At 31.5% G+C, this 26,377-nt stretch overlaps 1 protein-coding gene across 1 annotated transcript in view; it reads right to left on the reverse strand.

Annotated features, from left to right (window-relative positions):
- Window positions 1-26,128, reverse strand: part of LOC133185680 (uncharacterized) — a 31,684-nt gene extending 5,556 nt beyond the window's left edge. Inside the window, exons 1-12 of the mRNA XM_061320986.1 lie at window positions 26,071-26,128; window positions 17,906-18,085; window positions 14,510-14,721; window positions 14,000-14,285; window positions 12,796-12,945; window positions 12,472-12,640; window positions 10,753-10,943; window positions 8,571-8,810; window positions 8,316-8,430; window positions 6,876-6,986; window positions 5,939-6,049; window positions 3,835-3,948 (exon numbers count right to left, since the gene is read on the reverse strand). Of these exons, the coding sequence (XP_061176970.1) occupies window positions 3,835-3,948; window positions 5,939-6,049; window positions 6,876-6,986; window positions 8,316-8,430; window positions 8,571-8,810; window positions 10,753-10,943; window positions 12,472-12,640; window positions 12,796-12,945; window positions 14,000-14,245 (1,447 nt within the window). The 5' untranslated portion in view covers window positions 14,246-14,285; window positions 14,510-14,721; window positions 17,906-18,085; window positions 26,071-26,128. The remainder of the gene's footprint in view (window positions 1-3,834; window positions 3,949-5,938; window positions 6,050-6,875; window positions 6,987-8,315; window positions 8,431-8,570; window positions 8,811-10,752; window positions 10,944-12,471; window positions 12,641-12,795; window positions 12,946-13,999; window positions 14,286-14,509; window positions 14,722-17,905; window positions 18,086-26,070) is intronic.
- Window positions 26,129-26,377: the final 249 nt, after the last annotated feature.

Raw genomic sequence — 26,377 nt, forward strand, 5'->3', positions numbered from 1 at the left:
TTTTTTTTTTTTTTAACTTACGACCGTTTCACGGCAAAAGACATTTGACGTACAACAAAGGACAAAACAGATTGGAATAGTTAACCTTAGTGACTCGGTGATCAAAAAGAATGTATATATTAAGAATATTGCTAAGATGGTTGCTAAACAAAACAATGTCTGATTCATTGTTGTAAGAAGAAACCGTGGATAAAGGAAGCTTGATAACACTCTAATGATATTATTTCTTTTCTTTCAGTAGATAATATTCATCGAGGTTGGGTTAAGAAAATATTATTGAAAGACTATTTAAAGTGGCAGATTCGCTACCTTATTAGCAAAGCAAGCAGTACGCTTTGTAGCCAATTTAATCAATTTTTGTTAAACTAAAATGCGAAATCAAATCCAAGCATAAATAATAGAATGCAGCTATGACAATCGATAACAAGTATTTATATACCTGTATTTCTTGTCATGAAAAGGAATATATTGAACATTCGATAACGATTTAGACGAAATCTGACAAATTTGTTCATACATCCTCACAGATAAAACTAGATTACTGTGCACTTAGAACGTCATTTTACAACAATTTTGTGCTTGTGAAAGACTGCGCTGAGTAAACATATATTTTTAAAATCGAGAATGTAAATTCCTTTGTTTAACGCAGCAATTTAGATAAATGTTCATAATGCTCTTAAAAAACGACAAATAACTTCATATTATAAATAAAATAAATGTATAAACTGATGATCCTCGTACCTGATTCTATTGACCAGTCATTTTTATTTAATGCAGGATTACACATATTACATCCTATAAGCGTGTCACGTTCCCCTTGAAGGACACATCTTCCATTTATGAAGCAATAAGTGTCTGCAACTAGAAATTAAATAGACATAAATGGTGTACCATGCATTCAAATGTTTGCTTTTCCCCCTTATTTTGCATACTTTATCAAACAAACCATAGAAAAGACAAGATCAAATAGTAATTGTTTTAGATTTCAATAAGTCAAATCTTGACAGAACCATCTGTCTATATGTTTTATAAGTTCAAATGACTATATTATCGTAATCTCGTCCCTGCCACTTATCCAGTTAAAACACAGTGAAAAAATTTAAAAATATATTTGAATTTAATTCGAAACTTGAATTCATGAAAATAAAGTTAATATCTTATAGTCTTGCATTTCTCTGATAAAGAAATTACTGGTTAATTAAGGGGCTTATATGGTAAATTTACATTTGGTCGCGTTGTTATTTGTTTAAGCATGAATTTCCAAGTCACCAATTTATTTATAATCGTATAAAACTCCAAAACCTGAACAGTTTTTTTTTAAATGTACATCATCATCTATCAGAAATAGTTCTCAAGGCAACATCTGCAATTTAAACACCTTACAATTAAAACACAGAAATAAATCTACGACTTGACGTAGAAACTCACAAAATCTTTACATCAGTATACCTTAATATCAGGAGAAATGGTCATCACATCCCCTTCACATTATTCATGCATAGAAGAAATTTTATTATTAGAAAATTTAAAACTTTTACAAGGCATCAATATTTCAATCGTCTATTAAATTTATATCAGTCTACATTTATTATTCCTGAAAAATTGACTATCCTTGTCTTTGTTCAAAGTAGCAAAATTTGTAGATTAAATCAGACTCCTGCATCAGAGACCATCAGATCTGCAATGTCATGTCAGGAGTTTTTTCTACACAAAAGAACACTCGAAGACAAGTTTCTTAATTGGATGCATCGCTGGAACTGTAATTATTGGACACCTAACAAATCAAATACAAACGTATGGGTGTACAACATAACTTTGTGTTCAAGTAGTTTTTTTGCATAAAGCATTTGCGCAATGATATTTGACATGTAATGATTACTTCACAACATAGAATGTTGAAGGTGAAGATAACAAACAGTGATCAATCGCATAAATCAAGTAAACAAAAACGAATCGTGAACAGGGCAAAAGATGAATACCACTGGTGGGATAAGGTGCATAGAAGGAGTAAGCAACCCCTGTTGTTCGGTCACACCAGCCATGAGCTCTATGTATTGATCAAGTATCTGGGGAACTCCGTAGTCAAATAAAGTATAAAAGCAATGACCTAACAAATCGTATTAAACATGTCATAAAAAATACGACCCAACTATGACTTGTATTTTCAAACAAAGTCATTTAAACGACCGTAGCTTTTGGGAAAAGATGACTTTCAAAGGGATTTTGGTACCTTTGTGAAATCAACTTATTTGTCAGGAGCTTGCCTCGGTTAAAAACTTGATCGTATTCAGAACATGCTCTTGCGTACTAGTATATAATTATAATCAGTTGGGAGACATAAACACCATATGCAGGTGATGTTAAAAATATTACAACATAAATAATGGAAGTTGACAGCGGAAGAGAGTTTGTTATCCTGTTTCTTATTATGATTGTCATACAACTGTTGTTAGCTGGTCCTTAATCTCTATAGTCAGTAAAACATCCAAATATGAAAAAGGTGTGGTGAGCTCTGTAGTGTTTTTTCTATTTTGATTTTACCGGGATATGTCTAGCTGATATATAAATGAATGAAGCTATTAATAATTGATAAAACGTTGTCAATATACTTGTATCTAAAGGTCAAAGTGAAGGCCACAGCAAGTTTCCTTCTTCTCATGTAAAAGTCTTTGAATAAAACTCGCTTCATAGGATATAGAATAAGACCCGCTAATACAGGGGTATGCTTAGTCCCCGTCGGATTTCCAACTGATTATTAGACCTGGTCTCAAAAGACTACTTAGATATTGTCAATGAAGAAATTCCAACAACTTTTTAATATAAACTTTGGACTACTTACGTGTAGAATCATAATGATTTTTTACAAAGTAGTTTTGGAGAAAACCAATCAAAAGATGTAAAAATTTGTCAATCCCATTCTTTTTGAGGAAGCATTTGTCTAAATGTCAAAAATTTTCTCTTTAATTTATCGTGAGAATGCTTTTTAAAGAGTATAGTTGCACAATAGATCTGAAGGTTCTCGTAGTAATTAATATTTTGGTGTGAAGTAAGGAAAGGGGTTTGGTTAAATATTTACTGGACCCTGCAATACTAGTATATCTTTGCTAGTAAAATTTTCATGAAGTTTTGGAATCCAGTATAGGTACGATAACTCGAACTCACTTCCATTCTCTGGAATGTTAAATGTATTTAAAACTGAAAGGTGACTTTGAAGAATTGTATCTTTTAAGAATAGCCTGAATTACCACATGTGGAATTAAAACCGAGTTCATCTGAAATGTAATTGAAATATTTAGTCTAACAAAGACTATATTGTTACAAGCCTTGTCAGCAGGAACCAAAATATATTTTCCTTGTCATTCTTTTATCATTTCCTGTCCATTGAAAACGGAAGGAGAAATACTTTGCATTGTGATCTGTAATTTCTAATGCAATTCTGTCGCCAGTTGAAAGATCTGAGCTCCCTGAATTTAGGACCTTTGGATTTAAATGATAGCTTTCAGGTAGACATTATGAACTGTACCTAAATAACCAGAAATGATGTGTTGAGCTGGATTTTATTTGACAGAAGAGGAAACACAAAAACATTTAAGAGGATTTTGTCTTAGATGCTCAATATCTACTCACTGTAGAGTTTTATTATAAATGAAAAATTAAGATGCAACAGTTGGGGAATACATGTATCTGTAGGAAATACAAATTGTAGACTTCAACCTAAAATATGGTGAAATATAAGACTGATTTTTATATGATTTAGAATGTTGCTACATGTAATATTTGTAATATTAACAACGTCTATACCTTTCTTCTTTTCTTCCTTATCAATTTTCATACCTGAATCAAATGACCAGTCATTTATTTTTAATGCGGGGTTACAAACTTTACATTCTTGTTCAGCAGCATGTTCGTCTTTACGGACACAACTTCCATTGATAACGCAAAATTCATCTGCAAAGAGATGAAAGAATACATGAAGCACTGTATATTGACAAATGATCTTTGAGATATTTGAACCACCACATTTTTTTTACTTTGTCAAGTCATTATAAATGGAGATATTTTACTTACTCAAATGCCAATATCTATCAATTAATTTCTCTCATATGAGGAAAAATAATCAAAAATGTAACAAAAATGTAGACATGGGTATACAATTGTTATTTCATGTTATATAATCATAATTTAATAATATAAAAAAGATTGTGTAATTGTTTTCTAATTGTTGCTGCTAGAATAAAGGTAATTAATTTTATTCTTCAAGAAGTAACCTTTCCAACTTAGATGCAGACTTTTCAAATGTGGTTGAATGTTATCCCTATCTGGAGAAAACATTTGAAAAATTATGATAACGCTTTGGAAGTGTCTTGTTGGGGAAAACGATATTATTAAAAGTCTATAATTTCATGAAAAATCTCGTTATAACCACGACATGTGCCTTATATTAGTCAATTTTACTAGTAATTGCTAAAAAAAATAAGAATGCATAAGAAAAAATAACGAAATCATTGGTGTAAAGGTTGAATGAAAAATACAAATTGGGGAGTTAAGAATAAAGTTTTCTAGAAGTACAATAAAAAAAATATATTATCAATTGCATTGTGTTCAATGCTTAAAATAGTATGTGTTAAAAAGACGATTTAGACGATCAATAATTCATTTTGATGATAACGTACATAAATCGAAGGACCAATCTCTTTTGTTTAAGAGAGGATTACAGAGATTGCATTCTTTTTTCGAATCACGGTTACCCTCGCGTACACAATGTCCATTTATTAGACAATAACCATCTGAAAAAAAACATAAAAATCAACAAAATTTAAAGAACTTTATAAAATGTAAAGAATTTCTGACAATTAAATTAAATTTATAATAGACCGTTACCTGTTCGAAAATTATGTTTTTCTGGAAAAAAACATGAAGGTTTGCGAAGAGAAATGGGCGTGGGTTATTCTTGTCCACTTTTCTAAAGAGAACAGACCTTTGAAATATCCTTGTTTCATATGCTTTTAAGAAAGAAACCCATGCTTCATATCACTCACATGGGAAACCTTAGCCCGGCTATTTTTCAGACGATCTGACAAAAGTTTGACCCATCTTTATTTCTTTGAAAAATTGATCCAAATTCCGACCCAACTCCAACTCTACGGGATCATTGAATCCATTCATCTTCGGGAAGCTTCAACATAGACATGAATAAGTAATCATAGTTTTCTTAAGAAGAATATTTTCTTGTATTCATCCATTATGTAAAATTTGATTCCTCGATTTTCAACCAAACCTAAACCCAAGGTCCATAAAAAATTAAATCAAATTTTGTTTGCAATCTTATGATTCTATTGCATGTCTTGAAATATGTCTTTCCCATAATGAACATGCTTTTTCCAATAAAAAGGGAACTTATTCCATATTAGGGCTTAATCAAAACCAAAGGCCCCTGGAAGTTGTTTAAATAACCCTACTCGAGATAATAAGGCTTCATTGTCACTTGTAGTAACTATTTTCAACAATACGCTTTACATCTCAAGGAAAATAAAACTATAGTTGTAATATTTTCTACAACTTCAGTTTTTATATATATTTTAATTTAGTTCTGGCTGTAACACGTCATTTGATTACATAGAACTATTCGTTATATTTTATACTTACGTATAAAGTTTTTTGAACCATTTGAAGGTCTTTTTGGTTTTAAAAACGTCTTATTTTATTACATTTAATGATAGAAAATAAAATTATAAGAAATGAATTTAATAGCTATCCAAGTCATACTTGTATTACCTTGGTTGGAACATTTAAGGTTTTTTTTATAAACGGTGTCGCAATGTATAAAGCGTAAACTGCCAAAACCTTAGGTTATGCTGCATAACTTTGGTTGCTATTTAAGGCCAAGCATTGAACACATGTTAATTTAAAAATGTTAATATGCTTTTCCAAAAATTACCTTCAGTAAATGTCCATCCATGTCTATTTTTAATGATGTTGCAAATTTCACATTCTTTGTTTTCTCTATTTTCGCCATCAAAGTTACAGGTGTTATTGATGAAGCAAAAGTCTGGTTTAAATAAAAATTCTTGAATTTTAGTTTATTTACATAAAGACAACAAATATAAATGTAAACATAAGCAGTTTTACTAAAACAGCTGAACTATACTGTACTTCCTTTGCAAGGTAATTTTAATATAGGTGAATATTATATTTCTTGAATTTTTTTCTGTTATATTAACAAAAGCTTAATTTCAATGATTGTATTACAATTGATTTACAATGCTTTCCTATAAATACATGTCATCCAATCCTAAATATAAAAATAAAAACAAAAGAATTGTTTTGAAATATATCAATTAAAATTCGGATGTAATTATACCATATTCAATATTATTTCAGATGAGACCTTGAAACCAAGCTCCCGTGTAACAATACGCATTGGCACGATAAGGAACCCTCACATCACATGAAATTAAACAACAACAAGAGCAACAACAAAAAGGGAAAAAAGAAAGAAAGAAAGAAAGAAATAGAGACTCAGAAAATTCTTTAACATTTTATATGGTTTTCTAAATACTCAGGGTAGACTTAAAACATTAATTTCATGTTTAAAAATCATTAGTCATTAAACAAAGACATTTTTCAGCATCTAAAGGAAAAAAAAATAGAAAATATCGATGACTGCGGACAGTATTAGCGCTATTCGAATTTATTAAAATATTTTTTTTTTCAATTATTACCGATTACGTCTTATTTCTTGAAAATAACAGTTGATTAAAATTACAATGAACGCTTACTGCATGTATGGTAAAGAATTCAATATTTGCATATATATGTTTAAAATAATGTAGGGGACAACCCTGACGTTTACAAAAAAATGAAAAGTGTTTTACCTGAGCTAATTGACCAGGATGTTAAGCTTTTTGACGTATTACAAACTTCGCACAGATTTGCTAAATTCACTTCTCCGTCTGCAATGCATCTCCCTTTTATATAACAATGTCCTAGAAATGTAATAAATCTTTAGACAATTCACTGCTGATATAATGGACTAACAATTAATAAGAAAGATGCAAGTATTTTTTTTTTTAGAAAAGAAAAAGAAAATATTTTTTACACCGAAAGAACTTTTGTCGATGTTACTAAAATATCCAGTTTTACTTTTATCATTAAAAAATCTGTACTCAATAATAATCTTATAATGAATAAGTTTTATATATGACGTCAACCTTCTTTTTTTTATTTATTTTAATTGTTTTACACCTCAGACTTTGAAGGGGGTCTTAAATTTTCCGGTAAATGTATGAAATTCCTATCAATATCACTTTTTGTGTCGCCTACAGAGCAGAGCGGCACTTAAGGATCACTTTACCCGGCGTCTGTCTGTCTGTCTGTCCGTCTAGCTGTCTGTCCGTCTCTCACACCTTGTGTCTCAAGAACATTTCATTTGTGCATTGCCATGGTTACCGATCTCATGGCCCTTGACCTTAAACTTTGACCTACTTTACAAAAAAGTTAAAAGTGCCAATGTACAGCATATTTTTGACATTTAAGGGTTAAGTCTATGCTATTTAGCATGTACACTGATTGTCATAAAACATTCTGAAAAAATACCAGCGTTACAATTCACTTGACCTTGACCTTTGACATACTTTTCATAAAAATACCCCAGACAGTTTAATTTAACTTAAGGCTTTTGAATTTTTGAGAGACGGGTTGTTGATAATTAGCATTAACACATGTTTATGAGCTCATAATACTGTACTTTGAAACTGTATGATATTCAGTTACCACAAAAAATGAAATTTAAATATTATGTTAATACATTTGGATCGGTATCCCACAGCAGATCTTGTAGAGAGACAATTGGTGTAAAGACTTTGAAACAGGTATTAAAACATGTAAAATGTTTAATTGTTATTTATAATTATTTCAACTTAATTATTCATTTGAGGGTTGGGAATAATATTTTCTTTGATTGTCAGACTCTATCGCAGTCTTATACTATGCGTGGATGCTTTTTTTATGCATTTATGAACTATCATGCTAGTAGTAATTAAATAGCTAACTACACTTAGATTTATTTACCTCTTTAAAGAAGCGACAAAGCAGGCGACACATGCGTTCCTTGGAACACTCTAGTTACATACAATTCGTAATATTACCATTAAATAATATACAATTATGGACTCTTCAGTTTTCACTGTGGTTTGATGTTTATCAGCAAATGTATTTACAAATATATTTAGGATTTGCATGTAATTGCTTATTTCATTTATTTACTGTAACATATCGTTAAAGAAGATTTATCTGTTAACATCATATCAGCGTACCCTCATTAAATGTCCAGCTGTATTTATCCTTGGCAACATTGCAAATGTCACATTCATTTTTAGGATTACTTTTACCATTGGCAATGCAACGGCCATCAACAAAACAGTAGCCGTCCTATAATGCAATATAAATTAATAATACATTGTTAAAATGAATTAAAATGCCAATTTAATCATAGTTATCAAATTCTTCATTGTAGTTATCTGCAACAATTACATCAGATTACTTGTAAACTACTCAGTTTCTGTTTTAACCTTAAAAGTGAATGATATTTTCCCACTATCATTATGGAATTCCTGACACAAAGATTGGTATGTGTACACGTTGTAGTTCTCTGTGAAGTGTCTGCCATCATTTGAGACGTTAAACGTAAAAAATGTCACCCAAGTTGGTGTGGTGGCATATTCCAATGGACAATATCCTTCAAACAGGGTTCTCTCCTCTAAATTTTTTTCAAAGTAATCAAGCATCACAGAGGAACCATTTTCTGTGATCTGAAAAATATATGGAGTAATACAGTATAATTAAACATTTCGAAAATTAATAGATCCATGATTCACGATATCGATGTTCATTTAAGACATCTTTGTCCTTCAAGTCTTGCAAAAGTAAAAGAGGTCACCTATTACTCCTTTTTTTTTTAGAATTTAATGCTATTTTATTGTGAAAAGGTGAACTGTGATCGACCTCAAAAAATCTACAAACAATACAAATTTGTAAACAGGGCATAAAACATGGATTTCCGGAAATTCCAGAGGTGGGATCAGGTGCCTAGGAGGAATAAGAATCCTCTGTTTGATCGATAACACCTTCCGTAAGACCTCTGTATTGATCAGGTAGACGTAAAATTCCGAAATCAAATAAAATATGACAAAAAGGGGCCTTATAATCGATACAAAACACGTCAGCCAAAATACGAGCCAGTGATAGGTTATTTTTGTTAACAATGTCTTTATAACGACCGTAGAATTTACGAAATGCTGATTTCAAAAGGAGTCATTGAAATTCTTGAATCATCAACCTATCTTCCAGTAGCCTTCTTCTTTTTTAAAAAAGCTATCGTAATCAGAGCATGCTCTTGAGTATCGAATAAGTTGGGAGAAGTCAACGCCATGTGCAGGGGAATTAATATTGCTATTTAAATATGGAAAGTTGGTGATGGAAAAGTCATCTTGTTTGTCATACAGTTTCGTGTTAGTTGACCCTTATTGTTTATAGTCAGAAAAACATTCCAACATAATAATTCGACTCCCTAATTTGTCCTATCTGAGCCCAAGTTACCATGATTTAACTATTTAAATTGACGGTTTTTTTTTTTTCATTTCAATAACGACTAACTATTAATCTATTAATGTATGAGTCCAAACAAAAGAATTCAAAAATTTCCCCCTTATTTTTAAATGTGAAAATTGGCCAATCCTAACTCAAGAGATTATGATATTAGCACACTTTAAGTACTGGGACATGTTGCCAGATTGATAATATAAGATTTTTTAAAGAGATTGTTTCCCGTTATAAAACTTTAATTCGTTTTAGGGCCCCAACCTAGCCACAGACATCATTATCTATACAAAGACTGATTTTGTAACATAAATCAGCATCAGCAAAATTAGCATCAGCATCCAGATAGCATAAGGATCAGCATTAAAAAAACGGAATTCCAAGGATCAGCATCAGCAAGCAAAAGATAGAACTAGAATATCTACAATTGACCTTACTTAAAATCAGCATTGACCGACTAGCATAAGAAAATTAATGAGATTTTTTCAAAAAGAAATTGAAAACAGAAAAAGTAATCTGGTTTAATATTTCAAAATATCAATATAATGATAAATGATTATATAAGCATATTAATTTCTTTAAACTGCTATGCTGAAATTCAGTTATCTACTTCTACGTTCGATCTTTTGATTCCTTGGCTTCTCAGAGTAAAGAATTACACCAAAGTAAAATTAATTAACTGAAATCTTTTTCTTTTATCCGTTTCAATAAAAGTAAATGTGTCAATATTTTCTGCCCATCATTTGGATCTTAAATTCACAATGGTTATCAACACTGGTAAAAGGTTTTAAACCTAGATCGATTACAATTTTATATTTATGCATGTCTAAAACTAGTTTATACTCGTTTATGCATATAATACATAACTGTGAAATTTTCATCAGTTGTGACCGGTCGGCAATGGATGCTCACTCCTCCATGGCACCTGATCCCACATTTGATATTTTAGAGATCCGTATTTGCTCTACGCCTGATCTGTATTGTTTGAATGGACTTTTGAGCTTGAATACTCTTTGTTATCTAACTACATTTCATTTTAATACATCTTAGGTTTCTGTATTACAGTGTTTATATGTATTTAATTCAATGCTATCCAGATTATCATTTCTTAAAGACAACATTATAAAGTAGCATTCATTGTAATTGTGATTTTACCCTTCTTCTAGTTGTGTAACAACGTGTATTCATATTCTCCAAGAAATATCTGCCATAGAGAGTTATTTCATCACAATCTTCCTCTGATTTATCACAGAAGCCAAAGTTTGAGATCAGAGTTATTGTAGGAGGACCGAGTAAATCAAAGGAACAGTCACTTCCGGCATATCTAGGGTTACATGTGCAGTTTCCTGAAAGGAAAATAATCATAGGAATATCAAACATTAGTAAATTTTCGCATTTTAATCTACTTGAGTACTTTTTAGCAGCTCAACATACTAACAAAGATTTTTTATGACATGTCTAATGAAGCTTACGCCTCAAAAAATGACTCTGATAAAGTCCATGTCTCAATTCTTTCTGTTACCTTTAGAAAATGTCTGTTTCAAAGAATGTTTGAGAAAAGGTAACCTTTAAAGATGTCTTGGTAAACCCACCCCCTTGTACTTCTCCCTATCCAATATTTAAGCTTTTGCTAAGACACTTTGAAATGATCGGATTTTTTTTTTCAATGAAATTTGCTCATCATAAACTATTATTCCTTAATTCCTAATTGTAAATATAGCTTTTCTATGCCATGCTTTCAATTTAATTTTAAACCTTATTCTTTTAAAAGTATACTTACTCCCATTTTCATTTATTGGAAATAATAATATAACTTATTATAACAACACTGATAAAGCACATTTTTGTCAGGAAATTTAATTTTGGTTTTCACCCCTCATAGTATTTTCAGGAAGTTAGACCCGGTGACTGACTGCAGAATGAACTTTCGATCAAGAATACTTTATGCAGAGTACTGATATTGAAATTTGTTTGAACAATATACGGAAGCTCCAACAAATATGGGTTATACTTGTGCAATAACTCATGATATTTACATTTGCAAATATTTTTCATAGATGAATTTATTGAAGAGAAAATAAATTCAATTCTGTATGAACTTATTACGGGGTCAGAGGTCATATCGTGACAGAATCACACGATGAGATGTTATCTTGCCTACACATTTCTGTCACCTTTCTGTCACAGAGAAACTGGTTTCAAAACTTCTAACTTGAAAGCATTGACAAAGATAAAATAATTGAAACATATGGACGTTTTTCAATCAACAGATCTTCATTATATCTTCCTTCGATGTGAAGAATGTTTTGAATTACATAATTGCCTAAAATCGCACTTACCTTTTTAACCCGAAATTCCTTTGAAGGTATGTAAACTAAAACAGACGATACCACCGCTTTTGACTTCACATATATAAAGAACTTATAAATTTTAAAATAGTAAGATTATTCTCAGTAGCACTTACTGTTCTTAATTATAAATAGAGATTTCCTGCATTGGACTGCTGAACATCAATGTAAATTTTCAAATGTTGGAGCTAGGGGAACTTTCAAGACCAAACAACTTCTAGGTCAATGCGCGTCACAACATAGCAATACGGCGGACCGTTCGTGTAATATATGTAGTTCTACTCAGAATATATTCGTCTCAAATGTACATATAAGTACATATAACAGCAATGTTAAAAAGTTCACTGGGAAAGAAATTTGGTTGGTCACGTGATCAACCAAGTTCCTTTCGGGCTTCTCAGTAGATTTGATCACGTGATCAACCAAGTTCCTTTCCCAGTGAACTTTTTGATTGTTATTTATTTCTTAATTGTTGTAGTAGGAATACCAATATATGCTAGGAGCTCTTATATTACATTTTGGTTACCTTTATTACAGACACCATTTCCACTGCAGTTTGAAGGGCATAATGATTGTATTTGGTGTGTTATATCTTTCTCGACTTCTTGAAAGGTAGAATTAAGTACGATAAACGTTGAACATTGTTCTAGGGCCACCTCTACGTGAATTGCCGTGAAGCTTGCATCTCCTGTAAACTGAATATGACAAATTCTGAGTACAGAGAGTAATTACTGTAGCCAAAGTAATGGAAAGTATGCACATCCTAGTCATGAAAGATTTATTTACTCTAACAAAAACATTACAAAAGCAAAATAACTGGAGAATTGTTTTGTCTGTCATGAACACTCACTCTGAGATCTGAAATACAGCTAGACAGTGAAGAGTTGCCCAAACTTGAGACATACTTTTTGCAGTTCCTAAACGGTACAGATTTCTCAAACGCCGTCAGACAAACATTTTTTGCTTCCATAAAAGACATCACTGTCTGTCTTTTCCTCCTCTATAATACAAAAGAAAATTCTTACTTCTACATTTCAGCCTTACCTTATTAGGGACTGATACATAAAGTCAAATCAAATTCGATTCCCAATCCTGACACTCATGCGTATGTATATGTTTAAATACATTCCAGAAATCATTCAAGGCATCATGTTCAAGGTTTTAAAATGCAAATCTGTTTATTTTTCATGTCGTTATTTCCATGAAAGAAAAAAAAAACACGATCACGGTAGCATAGTGCTAGGGCGCTCGCTTTGTGGCGAGACCCTCGTTCAATAGATCGCCGCACTGCATTAAACCTGCGGTGTAAACATAGGTGGTTATTGTTCCTTCGTCAAGAGCTCGGATTTAAAAGTGAAAATCACAGGCCTTTCAGGTATGACCTTAAAAACAAAGGTGTTATGGAAGGCGCTGGCATGAGAAATAATCCTCACTGCTCAATGACCGTACGTGCCCAGAATAGGTCTTTTGGGGACGTTAAAAACATACAATCAATCAATCCCTGAGAAAAATGGATAATTTTATAATTTTCAATGTTTTGTAGTTAGATTTTGAATTTATTTTACGAGTAGGAAAGGGTTAATTTATTCATATTTTCCCGAGTGTGTAGCACAAGTAAAAATAACAAAGAAATCATATCTCACGATTGACATAAATTTCATATTCAACCACATAGTATTGAATTTCCTGTTTATAAAATTTAAATTGATTTTACTTCTGTTCTTTTGTAAGACAATGTCTATGATGTCATAAAAGTGGTTGCGATTTTGAAATAAAATATTGTTATCATAAATACAAACAAAACATTTCGGAAACTTATCATGTTAGTTTCTAACAGGACGATTTATTTACAGATATTCTCACGTTTTTATGACAGACTAGGAAGTATAATTAAAACACTCTAGATTTTTGCCATTCCTCTGATAATTTTTCACACTTTATAAAAAAATATTATTGATATTTTTCACACTGGGTGAAAAAATCACTTTTATAAAATACAAAGATATAGAATAATCATCATGCTCAAAGTCCAATGAAACATGTAATAAATGTACCCTTGCATTCAATGGTCCAAAATTAAAAGTTTCTTCCGCAATAGCTTTTGAATATAGATAAGTTAGGTCCCGTTTCCGCCGTCGTGATCCCTCTTGATTCAAGACACAGAAAAATTGTTTTCCTGTGTTAAATTTACAATCTTTGTGTGTTCCATAATTGCAGGATATTTTCCATTCACCAGTAGCATTTGTACAGTTACAAACTCGCGTCAGAGTATGTGAAATAGACTTCAGTCCTTTGTACATGGCGTTGCTTTCAATTAATAAATTTTCATTGTCGTTCACCCTGTAACAAGAAATGGTATCTTTTTTTTTAAAACAAAAGCCATTATACTGCAATAAATCTACACCTAACCTGCACTGCACATACAATGATATGAAAAATATCGGACTTCACTTAAACTTCTTCAGAATTAATATGTTTAGAGACCAAGACCGTTTTCTTTGTCTTTATAAATTATGTAAATTTTGCGAATTCATTTTACAAATATGTAACAAATTAAGTTTTACAGCCAAGATCTGGAAAAACTATCACTGTCATAGTATGTGGTAACGTTGTCTGGCCCAAGAAAATCATTATCAGAGCTTCCATCTAATATTCCACACAGGCCGCGACTGTTCTTCACATCCGATGCTGACGCTGTGATTATTACGTCTAGAATCAAAACTCTATTCCAAGTTCTAATTGAAATTTCAACGATGGTTCCTGTTGGCAGTACGACCTTCATATGTGTTAAAAAAATAAATATCAGCATCTAACTGTAGTAAGGTTGAAAAGTAAAAAAAATAGTTTTAAAAAATTTGGATGCATCACAAAATCTCATCAGCATGTTTCATCTCTTGCTTAATATAATATAAATGAATAAATAATATATAATGATAAATATACAATGGATACACAATGAATACAATGAATTCAAAATGACAAGTCAAAAAAAAAAAATCATGAAAATAAACACAGGATGAAATTACACCACTCAGTCGACGGAATGATGACCAAATGCCCACTGACTGGTCATTGAAAGGTCACTGAAATGATGCTTTCCCGTGACTTTCCATGAACTTTCAGTCGATTGGATGGCAGATACATTTCAGCGGCCTTTCAGTTATCTTTTAGTTGTATTTTTTTTTTTATTATATAATCGGCTTATTTTTTTAACTAAGAGATTTTATTTTCACGTTTTTCTCTAATAATGGTATTAAATAAACTATATATAGATATTTCTATGAAAAATAACCGCATTATACACTGTGTTAGATGGACATAAGAATAGTGAAAAATTATATGTAAGATCTAGAAAAAAAATAAGAAAAATTTTTCCTTGTTTATATTAAGAGCATTTTGACCGATATCCTCGAGTTTTTTTTTTTTTTTTTTTTTCAAGTTAACTGATTGTTTATTCACAACTTATTAAATTGAATAAGCTTGTGAAAATATTTATCACTGATTTAGAGATTTTACAGTAAGAAAATATTAGACAATTCCATATCAGTGAATTAAATTCAGATACGAATAATGGATCATTATTTTTTATCATTTGAATAATTTTCTTTTTCTAAATCAATTTTCATGCTACAAAGTAGAGATTTGAAAATCATTCTGAATTTTGAGTTCACAGATAAACTGTTATCTTTAGTATCAATAAAATTATATTTAGACATAAATGTTATAGTCTTATAAATCACAGTTTAACATTTTAACATTATAGTAAACAATTTTAAGACAATTGAACATCTCGTCATTACAGTTCTACGTACCTGAATATTCCCATCTCAATTAGGAAACAGAAACACATATAAAGATGAGAACAATTTTATTAAATTATTATGGAATAAGTATTGAAAAATTAACAAAAAGTCGTTAAATTACGACTGAAAGGCGACTGAAGAACGACGGAAAGGGAACGGAAAGGTCACTGAAATGTACTTGCTATTCAGTGACTGAATAACCACTTAAAAGTCACTGATAACCGCTTTTTAGCTTTAACTGAAAGGTCTTGTTTCTTCCTATGAAACTTGTTATATTAGTTGATGAAAGCATTCAAAATGGGAAAGTTGCAGTCAGTAGTTACATTTTTAAAAAAATTTTCTCATAAAATAATTATAGCTAAAATGTCAGGTCATAAGTTATCCATGTGTGACACTTTCTTGGAATGTGTTTATATGTCTTTATTGTATGCTGATACGTTTTCACAATATTATGTTACTCTTTAATGTTATGATTATTTATGACGATGGAATTTGTGACATCTTGGTAAAATATTTAAGACAGAAATTTGTGAAAAATATTTAGCATGCATTGGCAAAACTGGTTGCAACATGTTTATACACATTTTGAAAAGAAAAAAAAAATAAATTCAGATATTTTTGTAAGCTGTCTGCCCAAGATTTGATGCCTCTAGTATTTCAAGTGGAAACGAGAACATGGGTTAAGTTTGTTAAGTATTGATGCTCCAAAACTAAAATTCGTAAAATTGCTTGAAAATTACGTCACCAACAACGCAAATCGTTAAAGTTCTCGCTTATAAAAAGTGATTTACAATATCAGAAGAAAACAAATCTTTTGATTTTCCTTCCCTTCCTCAAGAGTATTGTAAAACACTGGCTGCTTTACGAGACAATATATAAATCATCCTAACAGAGACAAAAAATGATAAATTGTCTCTAGTATGTCGATTTCACTATCGCAAAGCTTCGAAGTCTCAAACCCCTCAACTATGAGGTAAAAGGGTTTTCTGATATTTTACTCATCACTGTTCGTTACCTTCAACTTGTCATTCAGCCCCCCCCCCCCCCCTTTGTTTTAAGCCAGTTTATTATTATCGAAATTAAACAGTTGCTTGAAAAGAATTATGGAGATACCTAACGCAAATAAAGCTCAAAAGTCCATTGAAACAAAACAAATCGGGAGCAGAGCAAACACGGGCCTCTAAAACATTAGAGGTGGAATCAGGTGCCATGGAGAAGTGAGCATTCCCTGCCGACCGGTCACACCCCACACCCGCCGTGTGCTCATTATCATGATTGAGCAAACGGTAAAATCTGTAGACAATTCAGTGTTAAAATGATGACCTAACAATTAGTATGAAAAACGTCACCCAGTATTCGAATTGAAGATGACTTTTACTCAGAGGACAAAAAATTGCACTGATAAGAATGAAAAACCAACTCTGTACAGTGTAAACCCATAATTGTAGCATTTTTATTCATTTTCAATTAGCTAGGTCAATGACCCACTTTTCATGCTAGTGTCCCTGAGTATTTCTCGGAAATACCTCAATTTTTCATAACATTATGACCAATATTTTATTTATCAGCAAAATATAACAAGTATCAAAACTCTTTGGATAAACGAATATAAAATAAATGGAATAATTTTGCTAAATGGAAAAAAAAATCTATTAGGTTGATTTGAATATTGAGCAATTAATTATGAAATATATTTGTATTTCACTGTTCACTATATTCACCTAGTCATTTAATATGTTATTTTTCATGTTTCATAGTGTTTCTTGAAGCGAAGAGTAATTTTTTGTGGGATTTGAATGTTATTATAGTCCCTTTCAGGGTGTCTTATTATATATCTAGGAATACATATAATTATCATAAGCGAGATCTCCTAATAGTCTGCGAGACTAAAATAACATTATTCGTCTTTTGGCTATAGAGGAGAAAAGTTTTCTGCTAATGGAAAAAACTTCGTTTATCTTAAATTGAAGAATTAGACAATGGATATATTCTGATCAGCAAAAAGCACAAGTCCATAGTTAACGTAAGCTCCCAAATAAAAGCGTACATTGAATCGAGCTCTTGAAGCATTTAAGTTTTCCTGTTTTACATACTCTTATTTATTCTAGTCACTTGAAAGAATTTAATTTATGAAATAATTACTAATGAACTAATTACCTTATACACACGATCACTTTGCTTTCTGACTTTCAGTATTTTGTCATCACAGAGTGGAAAATTGATTATTGCCTTTTCTCCTCTACAAACGTCTACAGTAAAAATATCTCGACCGGATCGCACAGCTACAGCACAGTTACAGGTAACCCAGGGATGACAGGAGAAATGTTTCTCTTGTACCTAGAAATTGAGAGGCAAAACCAAGTCAAAAAATTACAGCACGATGGGATGCTTATTTGTATGATCCAGTTGTAGGAGATTCTATATTTAAGTATATTTGACGATCAAAATATACAAAATGAGGCCTTCTCTCTTCTTTATTTTGGAGAGAAATACCCAGTCAGCATGCATATATTGGCCCAACGTTGGTAACTAATTGGCTTGTTGGTTGTAAGTTGATATCGACATAACAAAGACGGCCCAATGTTGGGCAAATGTTTGAAAACGTACACTTATTGGTGATATTTGGATAACTGGCCTCATGTGGTTGGGCTAACTTTGGTCCAGTGTGTCTTATTATCATATATGTATAGTAATAAAGTTTAATTGGTCCTATACGGTTGGGTCAACGTTGGCCCAGTGCACAGTATTTTTACATTTATGGCGTAATTAAAAACAATGCACTTGCGCATATTACATTTACGTTGACCCTAAGAAGTCGAATAGTTTAAATGTTGGCCCATTGTTCTGCATTGTCAAAATAGTTATTAGTTTTGTATGGTGTGTCTACGTTGGCCTATTGTTCAGTGCATGATATTGCATTATGATTGGGTCAACTTTGGCCAATTCTTGAGTAAATGATGACATAAAAAATATATGTTCAATGTTGGTCCAGCATATATGATTGCGCCCATGACAAAAGGGCCTTATGGCAATTTTGTTAAAACAGAGAAATAACGTCATAAAGATATGACGTTGCAGACGGTGAGCGTCGACGCAGATTTTTTTATCCACGTGTTTATTTACGTTTTGACACGTCCAGCTCAAGTCTTGTTCTCAACATTGAAATAATTATTTATTTTCATTTATATCTTTAATTCAGGTCTTGATCTTCTAGTCCACTGATATTAATTAAAATACATGTATTTAGAATTTTATTCGAGACCCGTTTCTTTACTACATGTTATTGTAGCTTTATACGTCTCTGATCTGGGCTATGCATTTCCTATACACATACATGTATAGAAGCTTCAGACTAGGTGATTTTCTGGATAATTGAATATGGATGAACGAATGCGATTTTGATATATAGACAAATTGAAGTTATTTGTTAGACACGGGTATATTATCAAAATATTGCAGAGGAAGTCGTTTTCCTGTATAAGATCCGCCCCACCATTCTCAACACATCGATCATGTAAACATTGAAGCATTGGTACATCGTGCATAAATTTTTGTTGTAAAATGCTTTAATTGCCAAAAATTTGAAACTGATCACACTTCTTCCAACAGAAATGAAAAGTATTCTTGTAAGTTTTCACAAATCTAGCAAAAGTACGAACGAATGACAGACGTGATATTATTTTTAAGAACTATAAATAAAAACAAGAGAGGTAACTCTGACAAGCAAGATACTAGAGACGTACCAGAGAGGGATTTTCTTTTTTTTTTAACACCATTCAAAATCAGCATACTCATACAAATTTGCTTCCGTAGTATAAAAAATATTTTTCAAAAATCTTACTTATCATCAGTTAAAAAACGTTTTAATTGTAAGTATTATATTTATATTTTCTTCAAAAGTATTTTTGAAAGCTCATGGAACTAGCTGCTGTCAAAGTGAAAGAGAAAAAAATATATAGAATAAGAAATAGATGCTACATTGAACCAGACTTTCATTTTTTTTTTTAAATCTGTTACATGTGCTTCTATTTATTCTAACATGAAATTATTTTTTAAAATAACTTGAATTTTTAATTTTTTTCAGTAATAATGATCATAAATTTAAATAAAATAAAATGAAATTTAAAAAAAAAAATTGTTTCGTCTTATTTTTGTTGTTGCCACTTCCGATGTAAGTACTTGAAAACAAACAAAAACTACCGAATGAAATAGCATTGTTCTAATTGTTCTAGCTTAAAAAAAAGTTTACATGTATGTATACCTGATGTGTGAGAGAGAGAGAGAGAGAGAGAGATGTTACATTAAATCAAGTTTATTTACACAATGTGAAATGTGAAACTTTAATGAAAAGGCGAATTTTCAAAAACACAACAATATCGTATTATGAAAAGAAATCTCTATCTTTTTTTTCTTTTGCTGTCTGTTTATTTTCAGTAACTCGAAAATATAACATTTTGGTACTCGTGTTGTGCATAAAAAAAGTTCAAAGGTTTTAGCTTTATCTGCAGTTTTTAGTCACTTAAAAGTCAAATATATGTAATCCTTGTCATTCATAGAATGTCATTACAGTTCTATTATCAATATAAAACTCGTTTCTTATTGAAATAATAATCTCAGTTATCGGGTTAGTATGATATTGCTTAACTTGTCGTTGAATTATGTAAACGGGCTGATTTTGTTATTTCGATTTCTTGAAATAAATCTTGTTAAGATAAAATTGTATTTAAACATGCATTGTACAAATTAAATTAAATTCTAAAAATATACTGCACAAAAGACTATGTTTGCAAGTTTTTATTTTTGTGGTAGTGCAAGGAGACCGGGGTAGAGGACCAGGGTCATTTTATATTACCGGGACCTAACTACTTTACAGTGTATCTGTAAAGCTTTACAAGGATAAGCATATCCAAGTCTCTGGCATGGGGCCAGAATGGAATTTTTATATTGTAAAACTTCATATACAATAACATTTGAAAACAATAACATTAGAATTTCATACGATAAAGAAGCCGCGAGAAATGGGAGGGGGGAGGGGGGATTCTACACACACCATCACATAACAATATTTACATGTACCTAAATGTGTGCCACATCGTAAAAATTTGTCATTTAAAAACTCAGCCAGTCAAGGAATATTATGAACCAGTCGCATTTAACTGACTGGATATATAAAACTTTCAATTAATTTTTACACCCCCCCCCCCCCGCCGAAAAAATTCTATTAATTAATCTGCATGTCATTGATTCATAACGACAACATATATATAATTATGTTATATTTAAAGTACGAGTTTCCTACTGTATCGGAGATACAGGGCGGGGCTTAAGCCGAGAGCGGGCCCCGCCCTGTATCTCCGATACAGTAGGAAACGTGTATTCTAAATGACTTGTGACATGACCTTTCTTATGACCTCGCTAATTTACATGTGTATTTAGGTACATATCTCTCAACCAATCAGATGATTTTGCAGAAAGTTGATTTAGTACCCCATTTTAAGCAATCGCAACTGAAATGCCGAGAGAGGTCGACGTGCAGGTATCTATCAATTTGAATAATTATAATTATGAGATGCATTATATAATATGTTTTCGCAAAATTTAATTTATATTTGATTGCGTAGGTTTTTTCCTTTCTATTAAGCTGTTGCTGATTTTTTTTTTTTAAATCTAAGCTACGAATTTAGTGCAAAACATTTTGATACATAAGAATCATATATGGGAATGTATTTGAAGCAAAAATGTTCCGGGGAGGTTGTATTCTTGGCTCCAAATTGAAATAAACAGATGTAAGAAAGGGTGCATATTACCTTCATGTTTGAAACAAAGTATTGAGGAACCAAAGGCAGATCCAGCACTCACTCGCGCGCGTCGGTATCCCCTCCCCCTTTTGATTTTTTTCTTTTTGACTTTCGTAAATTATGTTTGCTTAACTTGTATACACTTTTAATTTATCAACACGAAACGATCACGCACATATAGTGTCAGGCCTGATTATGAACCCCCCCCCCCCCCCCCCACGAAACCCCCGATTTTGCAGTTTGGACATTTTCTTTTTTTTGGAAGAAAACCATTTTGTGTACTGCCCCCACTCCCTCCTTTCTAAAATTTTTGAATCCTCCACTGGCAACTTTAGGTTGTAAAATTCTATTCTTACTTCATTTCAAATTTGGAAATACTAACAGCGTATCATGCGATTTGATTGATTCTTATTTATATTATTTAATATACGGATTCAGTTTTCCGTCATCACTAAAAATATCGTTGATATTTTGCAGATACAGTACAGTTTCTGCTCATTTGCATAAGAAATGCCCACTAAAAGTGTTCTGTATCGCAGTTATTGTACGGCTGACTTCAAAGGAAAACTCGCCGGGTCATGTCACAATTATGATTTATTTCTTAGAAAAATCTATTTGATATTAATTTTTAAAAAATGACATATTGATTTCATTCAAAGTTCGGATAAAATTTGTTGAAATGACAATAAAATACCCGATATCTATTAATACCCAGTGTATACATGTTCTTCTAAAACCATTTAATTTTACAAAATCAAACAAAATCGTTATACTAGGACGCAATTTTTCTCATGATTAACTAGATTTGATAGCAGTTAAGTTTCCAGTTCCAGGCATGTGGAGCTCATGATCGCTGTTTGTTTTGAAAATTACCCTGCTCATATACATGTACGTAAGGAGAGAGTTCAGGGTGCAAAAATAAATTGAGGAATTATTTCAATATTATTTCAAACCTAACCAAATGACGTATTTTGAGGTTATGGGGTTGGTGGTGGGAAGGCATCCCCCCTGCACACCTAAAATGTAGGAAGATTTTAACAACCCTCGTATGCTATTAAACTCATGTTAACTACAAGTACTGCAGGTTTCTCAAACGATTATTACACGAGATAAATACTTTGGTTTTGAGAGAATAAATTGATATTGAACAGAAGCCGCTTGCTTCTCGGGTTTTCCTGACATTCCAGTATAGTGAATTGTAAAACAATCAAACGAACAAACACTCATAATTCTATACACCACTGCATGATGGATAATAGTTAATACAACTATTTATTATTACATTATACAATTATTAAAAGAGACAATGACTCAAAAATGTTTCTGGAAATGCTCAATAACATACATTTATTACCGTAGTAACATTACAATGCAAAGTGAAAGTCATGTTCACTCTGAAAACTTTTGACGTTGGTGCGAAAGTAACATGACGTCATTGTTTACCTGTTAAAGTATCATTGATATAAATGAAGAAAAAACCTACTTAGAGTTGACTTAGGGCCATAAAAATTCAGATTTGGCAACTTCTAACCTTGCTCTATTAATATCCATGTAAAACTTAAAATGTGTAAAAATTGCCATAAGGGCCCTTTTCCCATGGGCGCAATCATATGTCAATGTTGCTTTACAATTATTGGGACAAAGTTCGTGGACTATATTCTGTCCTTCGTTTTATAAAAACTAGATGAAATCCCGCGCAAGCGCGGGGAACTGAATTTATACCACTACCGACAGAAAAAATCCAATTATATATATATATATTGTGTATACATTTATACATATACATAATATACATAGTTTTTACTGACAGCCTACAGGCTTATAGCAGGAAGAAATACTTTGTTCAAAATCCAGCATGAAGTAGAAGTACGTCTCCACCCCCACCTTTGTAAAACTTAAATAATTTCATTAATTGACGTTTATTGTGAAACCTGTTATATACTATGTTACATGTATGGATATTGTATATATTGTGTTATGGATATTGTACTTCAGATGCTCTTATTTCATTTCCGTCAAGAAATGCACATTTTGCTGAGAAATTGATTTTTTTTTTTTTTGTAAAAATTCACAGGTACTTGGGTCTTGGTTTATAAATATGTATGTACCTTATTGATATGTAAAAACTGTACCTTACCTCATTTTTTTTTTTTTTTTTTTTTTACATATCAATAAGGTACATACATATCTATAATCCAAGACCCAAGTACCTGTGTAAAAATTAGCTTTTATATAACGCCCTATGAGTACACTGGCGGATTTAGAGGGGGCAGACCCCCTCCCGTTTTGTGTCCAAAATATACATAAAATTTAATAAATCATCAAACTGCCCCCCCCCCCTTTCAAGATTCCTGGATCCGCCACTGGAATAGGCCGAGTATTTGACACAAAAGACTATATTCAGAAAAAACTGAAATGTATTGATTAAAGCACAAAATTTAACAGCATAATTGTATTTGAACAATGCCTTATTCATTAATTTTCTCTTTTCATGTAAGCAAGTTTATTACAAAGTACAAATTGTACTTCGGGTTCGTTGCCACGATGCTCTCAGTGAGGAATATATACAAATTTTACCGATAAATTTATCAGGAAAACCTACTAAATATAAGTAATAATCTTTCGATATATAAATATATTCACAACTTACAGTGTTATCAATGATTTACCATGATTTCAATGACCATTCACACAAAAGCTTTTTTTTTTTTTGTTAAAGCAGCTATTTTCTTTTTAACATCGGGCTCGATGCTACATGATGTTCTAGAAGCTTCCGTCAATATTACGATCGGTGAATGACGGAAATAATTTGCACATTTTCCTTTTTAATCGGTTATCACAACTTATTTCTTTTATATCATTTAAATCAAGTTTTGATTGAATTATACAGTAATGACGTTTAATGAAATAAATAAACGATTGTATGTTGTCAGTTTCATTAAAAATAGCCAGTAACTTAGATCCGCCAACCGGAAATGCCACCGTACTCACGTTTTTGCTATTTCATGGCTGTTTATAGAAAATAAAAGTAGACTTTTAATTTAATGTACGATACTTACAATGCAAGTGAAATCTAAATATAGTTTACGGACATCATCTTGTATCGTGTGTATTCTTAGAAGAGTAAGTAAGAATTCTGGTGCAGGAGTTTCGGACTTTATTTGCAAAATGTATTAATTTATAAGTATAGATAAACACAAAATTATATTTCTTATCGGCGCGCGACAACAACTTTACAAGTCTTTTTTAATTTTTTCCATTTTCAGTTCATCCATAAATCTTTTAAATTTCTTGCATGCTTCTTAATTTTCATGTTTTATAATTACAAGTATCTTAAACTGTGCGTTGCAATAGAGGGCCCGGCCTTTTTTTTTTTTTTTTTTTTTATTGTTTTTTAATTGATTTTTAACTAACTTATCGCTGTGCGTAGATATTATATTTCAATGGATTCAAGAGTAAGTGACGTGATTCTCTGCTCATTTCTGCTTTCTCTGTTGAAATGTTGAAAAGGTTGATGACTTAATAAAATGTCAACACCAGACGTTGGATTCTTTGAGATACAGATAAAAAACACAAAAATCTTTATAAAGATCGAAAAGTTGCATGGAATACTTTGTATTTTGAAGTCAAAAGAAACACAGTTGCTAGATTGAAGTAAGCATGTGGAAGATCATCAAACCTCGATCAAATTGACACTAAACGAAAAGAAATTAATATGGAACTGAAGTATAAAACAGTTCAGATAATTTTGATAAAGGTTCTAGCAAAAGTTGATAGTGTGGATAAAATTGTTAAACAAATAGAAATAATAAATTTCTGGATTCACCGGAAATATGGAACGTAAAGTTACGTCAAAAAAGTGCGGCGAGAGTCGAAATGTAATCTTATGTTTATGTAAATATTTTCAAAAGTATACGATACATCTCAATAAAAGTTTTAGACGGCAGTCAAGATAAATGAAGATTTACGAATATGAGTATTAAAATATGATTTTTTTTTTTTTAATTCATAAAACGTTTTAGAACAGTTTTGACCCTGCACTTGTATTGTGTGGTTCATGCGTCAAGACTTAAATCAAGTTTTAAATAATACATTTGATTTTTCATGAATTTTAGCGTAAAACCTGGTGCAAGGACAGAAACTCTATACATAGCAGATATATCATATTAAAAGTATGGTGGGCGTTTTGCACTATTTACAAGCGAAATTTATATCATTACATATAACTAACCTGGAGGATAATACAGGAATTTTGAAATACAATTCACATTTGCAGACAGGCAGTGAGTTACAAAAATGTAAACATAAGCATTGAATAAGTTTTTTTGAAAGATGTAGTTTTATAGTTGCAAAGGTGTGATGTGTGCAAACAAATTCCCGCAATGCGCGTTACTCAGTTTCTTTACACACACCAATGCAGTTCTGTGACTACCTCTTTCAAAAAATAAAAGTTCAATGCTTAATTGCAAACATAGAATATTTGTCAGTACACTAAACGTTTAAGTTTTCTGTATTGAAACATACCTCTTTGTTGTAAAGTTCGTTTCTGTATAAAATGAAGGTCCCGAGTAGCTGGCAAGAATACCATCTACGGAAAACAAATAATATTGTATATAGTAGAATGTAATAAAAGTGATCAGGGAAATTTATCAAATTTTCAATAACATTAATTAATTATTCAAAATCAAAGATATTGAAGTATGGAATAAAACTATTTATATAACTCAAATTTAAAAAAAATTGGAAAGACAGACCACAAGAGATTGTTATCAGTAAGTTGAAAATGGCCATTGACTATGTTGTCAAGTTCCATTTCTAACCTTTTCAAATA

This window comes from Saccostrea echinata, unplaced genomic scaffold (assembly GCF_033153115.1).
Source record: "Saccostrea echinata isolate AGI-Se365-2 ecotype Australia unplaced genomic scaffold, CSIRO_AGI_Sech_v1 ptg000012l, whole genome shotgun sequence".
Lineage (NCBI taxonomy): Eukaryota > Metazoa > Mollusca > Bivalvia > Ostreida > Ostreidae > Saccostrea > Saccostrea echinata.